The sequence below is a fragment of the Pan paniscus genome, chromosome 20 (assembly GCF_029289425.2).
Source record: "Pan paniscus chromosome 20, NHGRI_mPanPan1-v2.0_pri, whole genome shotgun sequence".
Classification (NCBI taxonomy): Eukaryota; Metazoa; Chordata; class Mammalia; order Primates; family Hominidae; genus Pan; species Pan paniscus.
This window is the reverse complement of record NC_073269.2, coordinates 54,597,682-54,611,922: the sequence shown is the minus strand read 5'-3', so window position 1 is coordinate 54,611,922 and position 14,241 is coordinate 54,597,682. Positions and strand designations below refer to the sequence as shown.

The 14,241-nt window shown below is 59.7% G+C and overlaps 1 protein-coding gene across 4 annotated transcripts in view; it reads left to right on the top strand.

Annotated features, from left to right (window-relative positions):
- LMTK3 (lemur tyrosine kinase 3) overlaps nucleotides 1-14,241 on the top strand; it is a 28,293-nt gene that overhangs the window by 6,959 nt on the left and 7,093 nt on the right. For 3 of the 4 annotated variants that reach the window (XM_034946506.4, XM_034946504.4, XM_034946503.4), the window contains exons 7-13: nucleotides 4,006-4,093; nucleotides 4,421-4,569; nucleotides 5,400-5,484; nucleotides 5,558-5,679; nucleotides 5,817-5,966; nucleotides 7,054-9,578; nucleotides 12,856-13,271. In XM_034946506.4, the coding sequence (XP_034802397.1) occupies nucleotides 4,006-4,093; nucleotides 4,421-4,569; nucleotides 5,400-5,484; nucleotides 5,558-5,679; nucleotides 5,817-5,966; nucleotides 7,054-9,578; nucleotides 12,856-13,271 (3,535 nt within the window). Of the gene's footprint in view, nucleotides 1-4,005; nucleotides 4,094-4,420; nucleotides 4,570-5,399; nucleotides 5,485-5,557; nucleotides 5,680-5,816; nucleotides 5,967-7,053; nucleotides 9,579-12,855; nucleotides 13,272-14,241 lie in introns of those variants that run through there. The other variant, XM_063600470.1, reaches the window with a different exon arrangement.

Below are 14,241 nucleotides of genomic sequence, written 5' to 3'. Positions count from 1 at the left end.
AAAATTGGCCAGGCACGGTGGCTCACAACAGTAATCCCAGCACTTTGGGAGACTGAGGTGGGCAGATCATGAGGTCAGGAGTTCGAGACCAGCCTGGCCAACATGGTGAAACCCCATCTCTACTAAAAATGCAAACATTAGCCAGGTGTGGTGGGCAGGCGCCTGTAATCCCAGCTACTCAGGAGGCTGAGGCAGGAGAATCGTTTGAACCCCAGAGGCAGAGGTTGCAGTGAGCCAAGATCACACCACTGTACTCCAGCCTGGGAGACAGCATGAGAAAACAACAACAATAACAACACTTTGTTACACGATTCTTCCACCAAGCAGAAGCAAGAGACCCTGTTCTCCTGAGGACACACAGCATAAACAGCAGAGCCGCGGTTACACACAGGCAATAGAAGGCTGGGTACTGGCAGTGGCCCCACAGCACACAAGTGGCTCTGCCTCCCGCCAGGCCCCAGTAGGAAAATAACTAGTAAGTTACTGTGCACCTACTCCTGGCCAGACCCTGGGCTGCAAGCCTGAAATGTTCTCATCCTCCTGCAGACCTCCAAGCCAGTCCTTCTCTCCACCTGTGTTTATTGAGCATCTACTAGTCTAGGCACTGAGGACACAGGCAGGAAGACACACCAAATTCTCATCCTAGGAGAGCTCACCCCCTAGTGGAGAAGACACACAATAGATAAATAAATACTTCTTTTTTTTTTTTTCAAGGCTCACTTCAGCCTTGAGCTCCTGGGCTCAAGTGATCCTCCTGCCTCAGCCTCCTGCATAGCCACCATGCCTGGCTAACTTTTATTTTTATTTATTTATCTTTTTTTTTTTTTCAGATGAAGTCTTGCTCTGTTGTCAGGCTGGAGTGCAGTGGCGCAATCTCAACTCTCTGCAACCTCTGCCTCCCGGGTTCAAGCGATTCTCCTGCCTCAGCCTCCAGAGTAGCTGCGATTACAGGCGCCCACCACCACATCTGGCTAATTTTTTGTATTTTTAGTAGAGACGGGGTTTCACCATGTTGGCCAGGCTGGTCTCGAACTCCTGACCTCAGGTGATTCACCCACCTTGGCCTCCCAAAGTATTGGGATTACAGACTTTTTTTTTTTTTTTAGACAGAGTTTCAATCTTGTTGCCCAGGCTGGAGTGCAATGGCGGGGCCTCAGCTCACTGCAACCTCCGCCTCCCGGGTGCAAGCAATTCTCCTGCCTCAGCCTCCCAAGTAGCTGGGATTACAGGCATGTGCCACCAAGCCCAGCTTATTTTGTATTTTTAGTAAAGACAGGGTTTCACTATGTTGGCCAGGCTGGTCTCGAACTCCTGACATCAGGTGATCCACCCATCTCGGCCTCCCGAAGTGCAGGGATTACAGGCATGAGCCACTGCACCCAGACTATATATTTTTTTTAATTGTAGAGAGGGAGTTTCACTATGCTGCTCCAGCTGGTCTCAAACTTCTAGGTTCAGGCCATCCTCCTGCCTCGGCCTCCCAGAGTGCTGAGATTTCAGGTGAGAGCCACCAGACCAAGCCAGAAATGCATTTTAAAAAGAGAAACTGTCAGCAGGGCATGGTGGCTCACACCTGTAATCTCAGCACTTCGAGAGGCCCAGGCAGGCGGATTACCTGAGGTCAGGAGTTCAAGGCCAGCCTGGCCAACATGGTGAAATCCCGTCTCTAATAAAAATATAAAAATTAGCCAGGCATGGTGGCACATGCCTGTAATCCCAGCTACTCAGGAGGATGAGGCAGGAGAATTGCTGGAGCCCGGGAGATGGAGGTTGCAGTGAGCCAAGATTTCACCACTGCACTCCAGCCTGGGCGACAGAGCAAGACTCTGTCTCATAAAAAAAAAAAAAAAAAAAAAAAAAAAAAAAAAAAAAAGAGAGAGAGAGAGAGAAACTGTCAGAGAATGACAAATACCAGGAGAAAATGAGGCAGTATGTGACAGAGACAGGGGCCACCTTGGACAGGACCATCAGGGAGGCCGGGTTGACTTGGAGAAGTCAGCCATGCAAAGCACCATGGGAAGTACATTCCAGGCAGAAGGAACAGCAGGTGCAAAGGATGTAGGACAGGAAGAAGCTCATGGAGAGTGAGCAGCCCTGGAAATACATTTAGAATGCAGGGTGAAGCCTGGGCACGGTGGCTCATGCCTGTAATCCCAGCACTTTGGGAGGCCGAAGTGGGTGGATCACTTGAGGTCAGGAGTTCAAGAGCAGCCTGGCCAACATGGTGAAACCCATTATCTACTAAAAATACAAAAATTAGCCGAGTGCGGCAGTGTGTACCTATAATCCCAACTACTCGGAGTTGAGGCAGGAGAATCACTTGAACCCGGGAGGGGGAGGTTGCAGTGAGCCGAGATTGCACCACTGTACTCCAGACTGGGCGAAAGAGCAAGACTCTGTCTTAAAAAAAAGAATGCAGGGTGAAAATAAAATCAAATAATATGTTGCCATTAAAACAGCAGTAATTGCTAGGATCTCAGCACATACCAGCTTCTCTCAGATCTCATGTAATTCCTCAGAGGAAGTTGTTATCGCTGTCCCATTTTTACAGATGAGGAAAACTGAGGCAGGGAGCAGCGAAGTGGCTTGCCTGAGATGACACACCTAGGAAAGTGGGAGTCAGGGTTCAAACCCCCGAGTCTGACTCTTTCCCACAGCGTGAGGGTAAAGGGGAGGGTATCCAACCTGGCATTGGGGGGGCAGCAAAGCTTCCCGGGGAGATGATGTTGAGGCAGAGGCCCGGAGGGGCCAAGAGAACTCTGATGAGAGGAGGGCGTTCTGCAGAGAGAGAACCATAGGTGCAGGCAGGGTGCGGTGGTTCACGCCTGTAATCCCAGCACTTTGGGAGGCTGAGGCGGGCGTATCACCGGAGGTCTGGAGTTTGAGACCAGCCTGGCCAACATGGTGAAACCCTGTCTCTACTAAAAATACAAAAATTAGCCAGGCTTGGTGTCGGGCATCTGTAATCCTAGCTACTCGGGAGGCTGAGGCAGAAGAATCGCTTGAACCCGGGAGGTGGAGGTTGCAGTGAGCTGAGATCACTCCATTGCACTCCAGCCTGAGTGATAAGAATGAAACTCCCTCTCAAAAAGGAAGGAAGGGAGGGAGGGAGGAAGGAAGGAAGGAAGGGAGGGAGGGAGGGAGGGAGGAAGGAAGGAAGGAAGGGAGGGAGGAAGCAAGGAAGGAAAAAAAAAAAGAGAGAGAGAGAGAAAGAGAAAACTGTAGGTGCAAAGGCCCGGGCCTAAGCAAGGGCCTGCAGGTTTGGGAAAACCCACATGGGATAAAGCTGACTCCTGGGCCAGCCGGAGGAGCAGGAGGAATCAAAGAGCCGGCGCTCTATCCTGGGGTGCTGGGGATCGACAGAGGGCTGTGTGTGGTGAAAAGCAGGTGAGGCAAAGGGAAGGGAAGAGACTAGAGCCAGGGAGGCTGGGAGGAGGCTGTGGGGACGAGGAGGAGAAGACTGAGAAGAGTCTGGGGCAGGAATGAAGGTGGAGGTGAGGTGTAAGGAGGAAGGAGAGGTAAAGGGGTCCCTGGGGACCTGCTCCCCCAGGAGCAGGCCAGTGAGGGCCATCCAGAGATGGGGACCTGGGGAAGGAGTGGGGTGTGGTCGAGGAGAGAGACTCCGAGGTGAGGAAACTGAGATCAAAAAGGTAGAGTGGGCCGGGTGCGGTGGTTCACGCCTGTAATCCCAGCACTTTGGGAGCCTGAGGAGGGTGGATCACTTGAGGTCAGGAGTTCGAGACCAGCCTGGCCAACATGGTGAAACCCCATCTTTACTAAAAATACAAAAATTAGCCAGGCGTGGTGGCGCATGCCTGTAATCCTGGCTACTCAGGAGGCTGAGGCAGGACTCCAGCCTGGGCGACAGAGCGAGACTCCGTCTCAAAACAAACAAACAAAAACAACAAAAAAGGGTGGAGGCAGCAGTTTGGTTCTGCTGGGGGTTGGGGCAGGATGAAGAGGAAGGGGCTGCCTTCCCAACTCAGCCGCCTCCTCACTCCACAGGAGCCTGCAGCACCCCAATGTCCTCCAGTGCCTGGGTCTGTGTGTGGAGACGCTGCCGTTTCTGCTGATTATGGAGTTCTGTCAACTGGTGAGGGTCTTGGGGGGTTGGGGAAGGGCAGAGGGGGCAGCTGGACAAGGCCGGGGCCAAGCCTGGTGCCCCTGGGCTTCGTCGTCATCATCATCATCATCGTAGATGATGTGTGGCATGCGCTAACATATCATGAGTGCTGCCTGTCCTGGGGGCTGGCCTGAACAAGCAGGCAAGATGGGCTGTGTTATTACCTGCTGCAAGCAGCAGAGGAAACTAAGGCTCAGAGGGGCTACCCAGTGACAGCAGAAGCCATTCCAGCCTCCGGGCCGACTGGCTGGAGACCTGAGCGGCTGGTGGTGCTGACCTTCTTTGCTTCCCTCCCAGGGGGACCTGAAGCGTTACCTCCGAGCCCAGCGGCCCCCCGAGGGCCTGTCCCCTGAGCTACCCCCTCGAGACCTGCGGACGCTGCAGAGGATGGGCCTGGAGATCGCCCGCGGGCTGGCGCACCTGCATTCCCACAACTACGTGCACAGGTGGGCGGGCCGGGGAGCCGCGGGAGGAGCTACTAAGGGGAAGGGGGAAGGAGGTGAGGCCTCAAGGGAGGGGCTAAAGGGGGGGCGGACCCATGACTGGCTGACACAAAATAGGGACGAACCGAGGAGGGTATGGAGGAGGAGGGGCCAGGAGAGGAGGCGGGACCAGGAGGGGAATGAGAGGAACCAAGTGAGAGGGAGGCGGGGTCAGGTGATGAGGGGAAGGGCCAGGAGAGGAGAAGGGGTCAGGAGAGGAGGAGGAGGAACCGGGGAGGGGGAGGGGTCAGGGGAGGAGGAGGAAGAACCAGGATAAGGGGAGGAGCCAGGAGAGGGGGAGGAGGAGCCAGGGGAGGGGAGGGGCCAGGAGATAAGGAGGAGGAGCCAGGACAGGGGAGGGTCCAGGAGAGGGAGGAGGAGCCAGGGGAGGGGGGCAGGGGAGGGGGAGGAGTCAGGAGAGGAGGAGGGGCCAGGAGAGGAACGGAAGGAGCCAGGTGAGGGGGAAGCAGGGTCACGTGATGAGGAGAGGTGGCCGGGAGAGGAGGGGGAGGAGTCAACAGAGAAGCAGGAGAAGCCAGAAGGGTCAGATGAATAAGAGGAGGAGCCAGTGCAGAGGAAAAGGAGAGGAGACTTGGAGGAACCAGGGGTGGGGAGAAGACAAGACAGCAGGGGAGAGTGAAAGCAGTCAGAGGGGAGAGACAGATCAGAGGGAAGGGGCAGAGTCAGTGTGGCGGGGCAGGGTCATGGGAGGGGTTGAGTCAGTGTGAAAGGGCGGGGTCAGGGCGTGGCTGGAGGGCTGCCCCTGCGCTCACCTCCTCGCGTTCTTCCCGCAGCGACCTGGCCCTGCGCAACTGCCTGCTGACCTCTGACCTGACCGTGCGCATCGGAGACTACGGGCTGGCCCACAGCAACTACAAGGTAGGGCTTCCTTCCGTCGGGATGGGGGCTGTGGGGTGCCCTGACCCGCCTGACACCGCCCTGGTTCCCTCAGGAGGACTACTACCTGACCCCAGAGCGCCTGTGGATCCCACTGCGCTGGGCGGCGCCCGAGCTCCTCGGGGAGCTCCACGGGACCTTCATGGTGGTGGACCAGAGCCGCGAGAGCAACATCTGGTGAGGACCACGGGCCGCGGGGGCTGAGGCAGGCCAGGAAGGTGGAAGGGTTACTAGATGCCACCGGTTCTGCAGATGGGGAAAATGAGGCCCGGGTGGGTCAGGGCTGGGCTCTGACCTCTCTCTGCTCTCTGCAGGTCCCTGGGGGTGACCCTGTGGGAGCTGTTTGAGTTTGGGGCCCAGCCCTACCGCCACCTGTCAGACGAGGAGGTCCTCGCCTTCGTGGTCCGCCAGCAGCATGTGAAGCTGGCCCGGCCGAGGCTCAAGCTGCCTTACGCGGACTACTGGTGAGGGCTAGCCCACCCGGGGCTCCTGGCCTGCCGCACCCCACCCAGGATGGTCCCAGCATCCCCCCTCGTTTCCCACATCACCCACATCCCGTTTGCCCTCCATACCCCTCAAGAGTGAAGAGGGGCTGTCCCCACCCTTTCTGCCAGCATCCGCTACTTGCAGGGGGACACAGGCAGGGGATGGCAGAGCTGTGATTTGAACCCACTTCACCCTAAGAGGTCCCTGCTTCTTACCTGTCTGATTCCAGAGCTCACAGCGCAAACAGGGACACCACTACCCTCACCAGCCGTTCCCATCTGCTGCTGTGTCCCCTCTGCCTCCAGGTCCCTGTCAGCCTCTCTCTATGGGCATCTTCCCCCCACCCCTGCTTCTTTGGGTCTCAATACCCAGCTCCCCAGCCCAGTTACCTCCTCTGAATCTCTACCGTCTGCTGTCCCCTCTTCTCCCTGGATCTCTGCCCCACTTTTTGGGTCTATGTTTCCCTATCTCTCTAGGTCTTTGTCCCCCTCTCTCTGGGTCTCTGTCCCTCTCTCTCTCTGGGTCTCTGTCCCTCTCTCTCTCTTTTTTTTTTTTTTTGTGGCAGATTTTTGCTTTTGTTGCCCAGGCTGGAGTGCGATGGCACGATCTTGGCTCACTGCAACCTCCGCCTCCCGGGTTCAAGCGGTTCTCCTGCCTCAGCCTCCCAGGTAGCTGGGATTACAGGCAGGTGCCACCACGCTAGGCTAATTTTTTGTATTTTTAGTAGAAACGGGGTTTCACCATGTTAGCCAGGCTGGTCTTGAACTCCTGACCTCAGGTGATCCACCAGCCTCAGACTCCCAAAGTGCTGGGATTACAGGCGTGAGCCACCATGCCTGGATCTCTGTCCCTCTCTCTCTGGGTCTCTGTCCCTCTGTCTCTGGATCTCTGTCCCTCTGTCTCTGGGTCTCTGTCCCCCTCTCTCTAGGTCTCTGTCCCCCTCTCTCTGGGTCTCTGTTCCCCTCTGGGTCTCTGTCCCCCTCTCTCTGGTTGTCTGTCCCCTCCCTGGGTCTCTTTCCCCTCCCTGGGTCTCTGCCCTGCTCACTCTGCCCCACCTCTCCCCAGGTATGACATTCTTCAGTCCTGCTGGCGGCCACCTGCCCAGCGCCCTTCAGCCTCTGATCTCCAATTGCAGCTCACCTACTTGCTCTCCGAGCGGCCTCCCCGGCCCCCACCGCCGCCACCCCCACCCCGAGACGGTCCCTTCCCCTGGCCCTGGCCCCCTGCACACAGTGCGCCCCGCCCGGGGACCCTCTCCTCACCGTTCCCCCTACTGGATGGCTTCCCTGGAGCCGACCCCGACGATGTGCTCACGGTCACCGAGAGTAGCCGCGGCCTCAACCTCGAGTGCCTGTGGGAGAAGGCCCGGCGTGGGGCCGGCCGGGGTGGGGGGGCACCTGCCTGGCAGCCGGCGTCGGCCCCCCCGGCCCCCCACGCCAACCCCTCCAACCCTTTCTACGAGGCGCTGTCCACGCCCAGCGTGCTGCCTGTCATCAGCGCCCGCAGCCCCTCCGTGAGCAGCGAGTACTACATCCGCTTGGAGGAGCACGGCTCCCCTCCTGAGCCCCTCTTCCCCAACGACTGGGACCCCCTGGACCCAGGAGTGCCCGCCCCTCAGGCCCCCCAGGCCCCCTCCGAAGTCCCCCAGCTGGTGTCCGAGACCTGGGCCTCCCCCCTCTTCCCTGCGCCCCGGCCCTTCCCAGCCCAGTCCTCAGCGTCAGGCAGCTTCCTGCTGAGCGGCTGGGACCCCGAGGGCCGGGGCGCCGGGGAGACCCTGGCGGGAGACCCTGCCGAGGTCTTGGGGGAGCGGGGGACCGCCCCGTGGGTGGAAGAAGAAGAGGAGGAGGAGGAGGGCAGCTCCCCAGGGGAAGACAGCAGCAGCCTTGGAGGTGGCCCAAGCCGCCGGGGTCCCCTACCCTGTCCCCTGTGCAGCCGCGAGGGGGCCTGCTCCTGCCTGCCACTGGAGCGGGGGGACGCCGTAGCAGGCTGGGGAGGCCACCCTGCTCTTGGCTGCCCCCACCCCCCCGAGGACGACTCCTCGCTGCGGGCAGAGCGGGGCTCCCTGGCCGACTTGCCCATGGCCCCCCCCGCCTCGGCCCCCCCCGAGTTTCTGGACCCCCTCATGGGGGCGGCGGCGCCCCAGTACCCCGGGCGGGGGCCACCTCCCGCTCCCCCCCCCCCGCCGCCACCTCCTCGGGCCCCCGCGGACCCGGCCGCGTCCCCCGACCCCCCTTCAGCCGTGGCCAGTCCCGGTTCAGGCCTCTCGTCGCCGGGCCCCAAGCCGGGGGACAGCGGCTACGAGACCGAGACCCCTTTTTCCCCAGAGGGAGCCTTCCCAGGTGGGGGGGCGGCCGAGGAGGAAGGGGTCCCTCGGCCGCGGGCTCCCCCCGAGCCACCCGACCCAGGAGCGCCCCGGCCACCTCCAGACCCGGGTCCGCTCCCACTCCCGGGGCCCCGGGAGAAGCCGACCTTCGTGGTTCAAGTGAGCACGGAACAGCTGCTGATGTCCCTGCGGGAGGATGTGACAAGGAACCTCCTGGGGGAGAAGGGGGCGACAGCCCGGGAGACAGGACCCAGGAAGGCGGGGAGAGGCCCCGGGAACAGAGAGAAAGTCCCGGGCCTGAACAGGGACCCGACAGCCCTGGGCAACGGGAAACAAGCCCCAAGCCTGAGCCTCCCAGTGAACGGGGTGACAGTGCTGGAGAACGGGGACCAGAGAGCCCCGGGCATCGAGGAGAAGGCGGCGGAGAATGGGGCCCTGGGGTCCCCCGAGAGAGAAGAGAAAGTGCTGGAGAATGGGGAGCTGACACCCCCAAGGAGGGAGGAGAAAGCGCTGGAGAATGGGGAGCTGAGGTCCCCAGAGGCCGGGGAGAAGGTGCTGGTGAATGGGGGCCTGACACCCCCAAAGAGCGAGGACAAGGTGTCAGAGAATGGGGGCCTGAGATTCCCCAGGAACACGGAGAGGCCACCAGAGACTGGGCCTTGGAGAGCCCCAGGGCCCTGGGAGAAGACGCCCGAGAGTTGGGGTCCAGCCCCCACGATCGGGGAGCCAGCCCCAGAGACCTCTCTGGAGAGAGCCCCTGCACCCAGCGCAGTGGTCTCCTCCCGGAACGGCGGGGAGACAGCCCCTGGCCCCCTTGGCCCAGCCCCCAAGAACGGGACGCTGGAACCCGGGACCGAGAGGAGAGCCCCCGAGACTGGGGGGGCGCCGAGAGCCCCAGGGGCTGGGAGGCTGGACCTCGGGAGTGGGGGCCGAGCCCCAGTGGGCACGGGGACGGCCCCCGGCGGCGGCCCCGGAAGCGGCGTGGACGCAAAGGCCGGATGGGTAGACAACACGAGGCCGCAGCCACCGCCGCCACCGCTGCCACCGCCACCGGAGGCACAGCCGAGGAGGCTGGAGCCAGCGCCCCCGAGAGCCAGGCCGGAGGTGGCCCCCGAGGGAGAGCCCGGGGCCCCAGACAGCAGGGCCGGCGGAGACACGGCACCCAGCGGAGACGGGGACCCCCCCAAGCCCGAGAGGAAGGGCCCCGAGATGCCACGACTATTCTTGGACTTGGGACCCCCTCAGGGGAACAGCGAGCAGATCAAAGGTGAGGAGGCTGCGGGGCACAGTCAGGGCTGAGGTCCGGCTGTTTCCGAGGCGTGCGGAGGGTGAGTGTGGGTAAAGATGTCGGGTCGGGCTGGCAGTGATGAATGCAGGTCCTGAAGCCTGCACCACCTGGGCTCACATCCTGGCTCGGCCCCCTCTCTAGCTCTTTGGCCTTGGGCAAATGTCCTTGCTGCACGGTGCCTCAGTTTACCCATCTGCCAAAAACGGATGGCAGGGATAGAACCTACGTCATAGGGTTGCTGTGAAGGTTAAATGAATTAGGACATCCAAGGCACAATCAGAGCAAGGGATTCAGTAAGCACCTGCTTTTATTATTGCAACTCACTTAGACCAGGGGTCTCAAACTCATGCCCACAGGGGCCAGACGACATAGGGAAACGGATGAAGCATGCTAGGGAGGCAGAGTGGGGCTTCAGAAGAAAATGCCCTGTGTAGAAGGGGCAGCCACTTCTCAGGAATGTGCACCTGGTGTTGGCGAATCTGCTACTTTTCCCTTTTAAACTAGAGCTCTGGTTTTGATTTCTTTTGTTTTTATGGTTGCAGCCAATTCAAAGGAAGCCTGTCTGTGGATGGCTCAAGGGCCCCAGGCTGCCAGCGTGTGCTGATTTAAACTTAATAAGCTGGCTGGGCTCTGTGGCTCATGCCTGTGATCCCAGCACTTTGGGAGGCTGAGGCAGGAGGATCACTTGAGGTCAGGAGTTTGAGACCAGCCTGGCCAACATGGCGAAACCCCATCTCTACTAAAAATACAAAAGTTAGCCAGGCATGGGCCGGGCACGGTGGGTGGCTCATGCCTGTAATCCCAGCACTTTGGGAGGCCGAGGTGGGCGGATCACCTGAGGTCAGGAGTTCAAGACCAGCCTGGACAACATGGCGAAACCCTGTCTCTATTAAAAATACAAAAATTAGCCAGGCTTTATGGTAGGCGCCTATAATCCCAGCTACTCGGGAGGCTGAGGCAGGAGAATCGTTTGAAGCCAGGAGGCGGAGTTTGCACCGAGCCGAGATTGTGCCACTGCACTCCAGCCTGGGCGATAAAGCGAGACTCTGTCTCAAAAAAAAAAAAAAAAAAGAAAAAGAAAAAAAGAAAAAATTAGCCAGCGTGGTGGCATGCACCTGTAGTCCTAGCTACTTGGGAGGCTGAGGCACAAGAATCACTTGATCCTGGGAGTCAGAGATTGCAGTGAGCCGAGATCACGTCACTGCACTCCAGCCTGGGTGACAGAGCAAGACTCTGTCTCAAAAAAACAAACAAACAAACAAACAAAAACAAACAAACAACAACTTTCCAGTAAGCTAAGGCATCTATCCAGTGTGCCAGGCCTCCTGTGTTCGAGGCCCTGAGCTGCCCAAGGCTGGGACCCAGGGAGCTTCAGATCTTGCCCTGACAACTCCACCACCATAGGACTAGTGAGCTGGAAGGCACAGATATGCCTTTCTGAAAATTAAGTTTTGGTAGGAATGCAGGAAGTATTTTGCCACAGAGAAAACTCTTTAAGATAAATGAAGGGTAAAAATAAATAGCCCTTGTTTAGATGTGGACATAGGAAATACAGTTCCAGCAGAATCTCCGGGAGGCGCAATTTCTTTAAATACGGGTATGAAAGTTATAAGTGGCTGGGTCCTGTTTTATATTGGCAACCTCACAGCCACACTTGAGGAAACAGTTATCATCTCCATAGAGGAGCCTGTGGCTCAGTGGGCAAGGGTCAGGAAGTGGGCTGGACAGAGGACATTTCTTCCTCATAGCCTGTGGTGTTCGAACACTGTCACTTCCCTGAGATTGTTGTAGGGAGTTTGTGAACAGCTGTATCAGGAAACAGCCCAGGCTGCATGAAAATGTTGGGAGATGAGCAGCTAAGATGCGTCAGAGGATCTGGGTTGGATTAGGATTGGGGGGTGAAAAGAGGCAGAGAATGGCCCGCTTTTTCCCAAGTGAACTACTCATCCTTCAAGACCCCAAATTTCCCCTTTCCAAGAAGCCTTCCTAATTTTTAAAGGTTGTCAACCTGACCTTTATCTGGGTACTCATAACTCCAGAAAAACCCCTTCTAGGCTGGGTGCGGTGGCTCACACCTGTAATCCCAGCACTTTGGGAGGCCGAGGTGGGAGGATCGCCTGAGGTCAGGAGTTCGAGACCAGCCTGGCCAACATGGTGAAACCCTGTCTCTACTAAAAATGCAAAAATTAGCTGAGCGTGGGGGCAGGCACCTGTAATCCCAGCTACTCGGGAGGCTGAGGCAGGAGAATCGCTTGAACTCAGGAGGCGGAGGTTGCAGTGAGCCAAGATCGTACCACTGCACTCCAGCCTGGGCGACGAGAGCAAGACTTCATTTCAAAAAAAAAAAAAAAAAAATACTCCCTCTATGCAGCATCGCCCATAACCCCATCACCCTGAGATGTCTGGTCAACAAAAGTGTGACTTTTGAGCAGATGTGAAGGAAAGGAGGGAGTGAGGCAGGTGGACATCGGCGGGAGAGTGTTCTAGATAGAGGGCACTGAGATGGGCACTGGCTCACCATGTTTAGAGAATAGCAAAAGGTAGTAAAACTTGAGTAGAGAGAACGAGGACCAGAGAGGGACCGTCTGCATTCATCTTTCTCCCTGCCCCACCTCCACCCTCCTCTTGCCCCTGCCATCAGCTCAGAAAGGGCAGTTCACTTATGCAGTAATGGAGGGCTAAGTGACCCTTGTTCATTTGCCAGTGAGGAAACAGAGGCTCAGAGAGGTGGATCTGGCCGGGTGTGGTGGCTCATGCCTGTAATCCCAGCACTTTGGGAGGCCAAGGAGGGCAGATCATAAGGTCAGGAGTTCAAGACCAGCCTGGCCAGCATGGTGAAACCCCGTCTCTACTAAAAATACAAAAAATTAGCCGGGCATGGTGGCGCGTGCGCCTGTAGTCCCAGCTATTCGGTGGGAGGAATGGTGGGGTGGCCCATGTGGCTAGATGGAGGTCAGGCCAGAGGAGGTGGGGACAGAGGCCAGAGAAATCAGGTAGGCCAGGGCATGAGGGCCTGGTGGGCTGTGGGAAGTTGGGGCTTAAAGCCGTTGGCACTGGGGAGCTCTGGGGAGGTTGAGCACTGGAGAGGACCTTTCCCACCCTGCCTGGAGAAAGGCCCCGGTGCAGCCCTTCCGTTCACAAAGTGGGTGCTGAGGCCCAGATTGTGCGGGGGGCTTATCTGAGGCCACACAGCTAGGTGGGAGGGCCTGCCTCAGTTTCACCCGGACAGGGGCTCACCAGGTCTCTCCCCTCGCAGCCAGGCTCTCCCGGCTCTCGCTGGCGCTGCCGCCGCTCACGCTCACGCCATTCCCGGGGCCGGGCCCGCGGCGGCCCCCGTGGGAGGGCGCGGACGCCGGGGCGGCTGGCGGGGAGGCCGGCGGGGCGGGAGCGCCGGGGCCGGCGGAGGAGGACGGGGAGGACGAGGACGAGGACGAGGAGGAGGACGAGGAGGCGGCGGCGCCGGGCGCGGCGGCGGGGCCGCGGGGCCCCGGGAGGGCGCGAGCAGCCCCGGTGCCCGTCGTGGTGAGCAGCGCCGACGCGGACGCGGCCCGCCCGCTGCGGGGGCTGCTCAAGTCTCCGCGCGGGGCCGACGAGCCAGAGGACAGCGAGCTGGAGAGGAAGCGCAAGATGGTCTCCTTCCACGGGGACGTGACCGTCTACCTCTTCGACCAGGTGCGGAACCCGAGAGGGCGCGGTTGCGGGGTCGCGGCCTGGAGGGAGCCGGAGCCTAGAGCTGGGCGGGGCCTGACGGGAGGCCGAGCTTAGAGTTGGGCGGGGCCTGGAGGGAGGCCGAGCTAGGGTGGGGCGGGGCCTGGAGGGAGGCCGAGTTAGAGTGGGGCGTGGCCTGAAGGGAGGCCGAGCTGGAGTGATGCGGGGCCTGGAGGGAGGGCAAGCTGAATTGGGGCGGGACCTAAGGGGAGCCCCAATGTAGAGTGGGGCGGGGCCTGGGGCGGGGCCGAGCTAGAGTGGGGCGGGGCCCAGGGAGAGGGCGGGCTGGAGGCGGAGCCCAGGGCGGGGCCTGGAGGGAGGTCGAGCCTAGAGGTGCAGGGCCTGGGGCGGGGCCTAGACAAAGGCTGAGCTTAGGGTGGGGCGGGGTCTACAGCAGGGTTTGAAGGCAGGCTGAGCCTAGAGCGGGGGCGGGGCCTGGAAGGAGACCGCGCCTAGGATCGGGACAGAGTCTGGATCGGGGCCTGAGGGAGGCCAAGTCTGTGGCGCGGCAAGAGGAGGCCTGGAGAAACTCCAAGGCTGGAATGGGGGCGGAGCCTAGGGCGGGGCGGATCGAGCAGGGCGCGGGAAGGGCCTGAGGGGTGAAGGCGGGGTCTGGGGAGAGACTGGTCAGGGAAATGGGGCGGGACTAGGAAGATGGGAGGAGGCTTTGAGTGTGAGGGCAGGGCCTGGCAATGGGGCAGGGCCAGGAGGACGGGCCGAGCCTAGAGCTGGGGCGGGACCTAGGGTGAGGGCAGGGCTTGTGACGGGGGCGTGGTCTAGAGGGCGAGGAGAGGCCTGGAGAGAGAGTGTGGGTCTAGAAGGAAAGAGGGGGTACTGGGTAGTCAAGTATGGGATCCTGGAGAGGCTAGGGAGGAAGTGTTGAGAAGAGGCCTGGATGGTGAAGGGGCCTAGTGAGAGTTTGGGCATGGTTTGT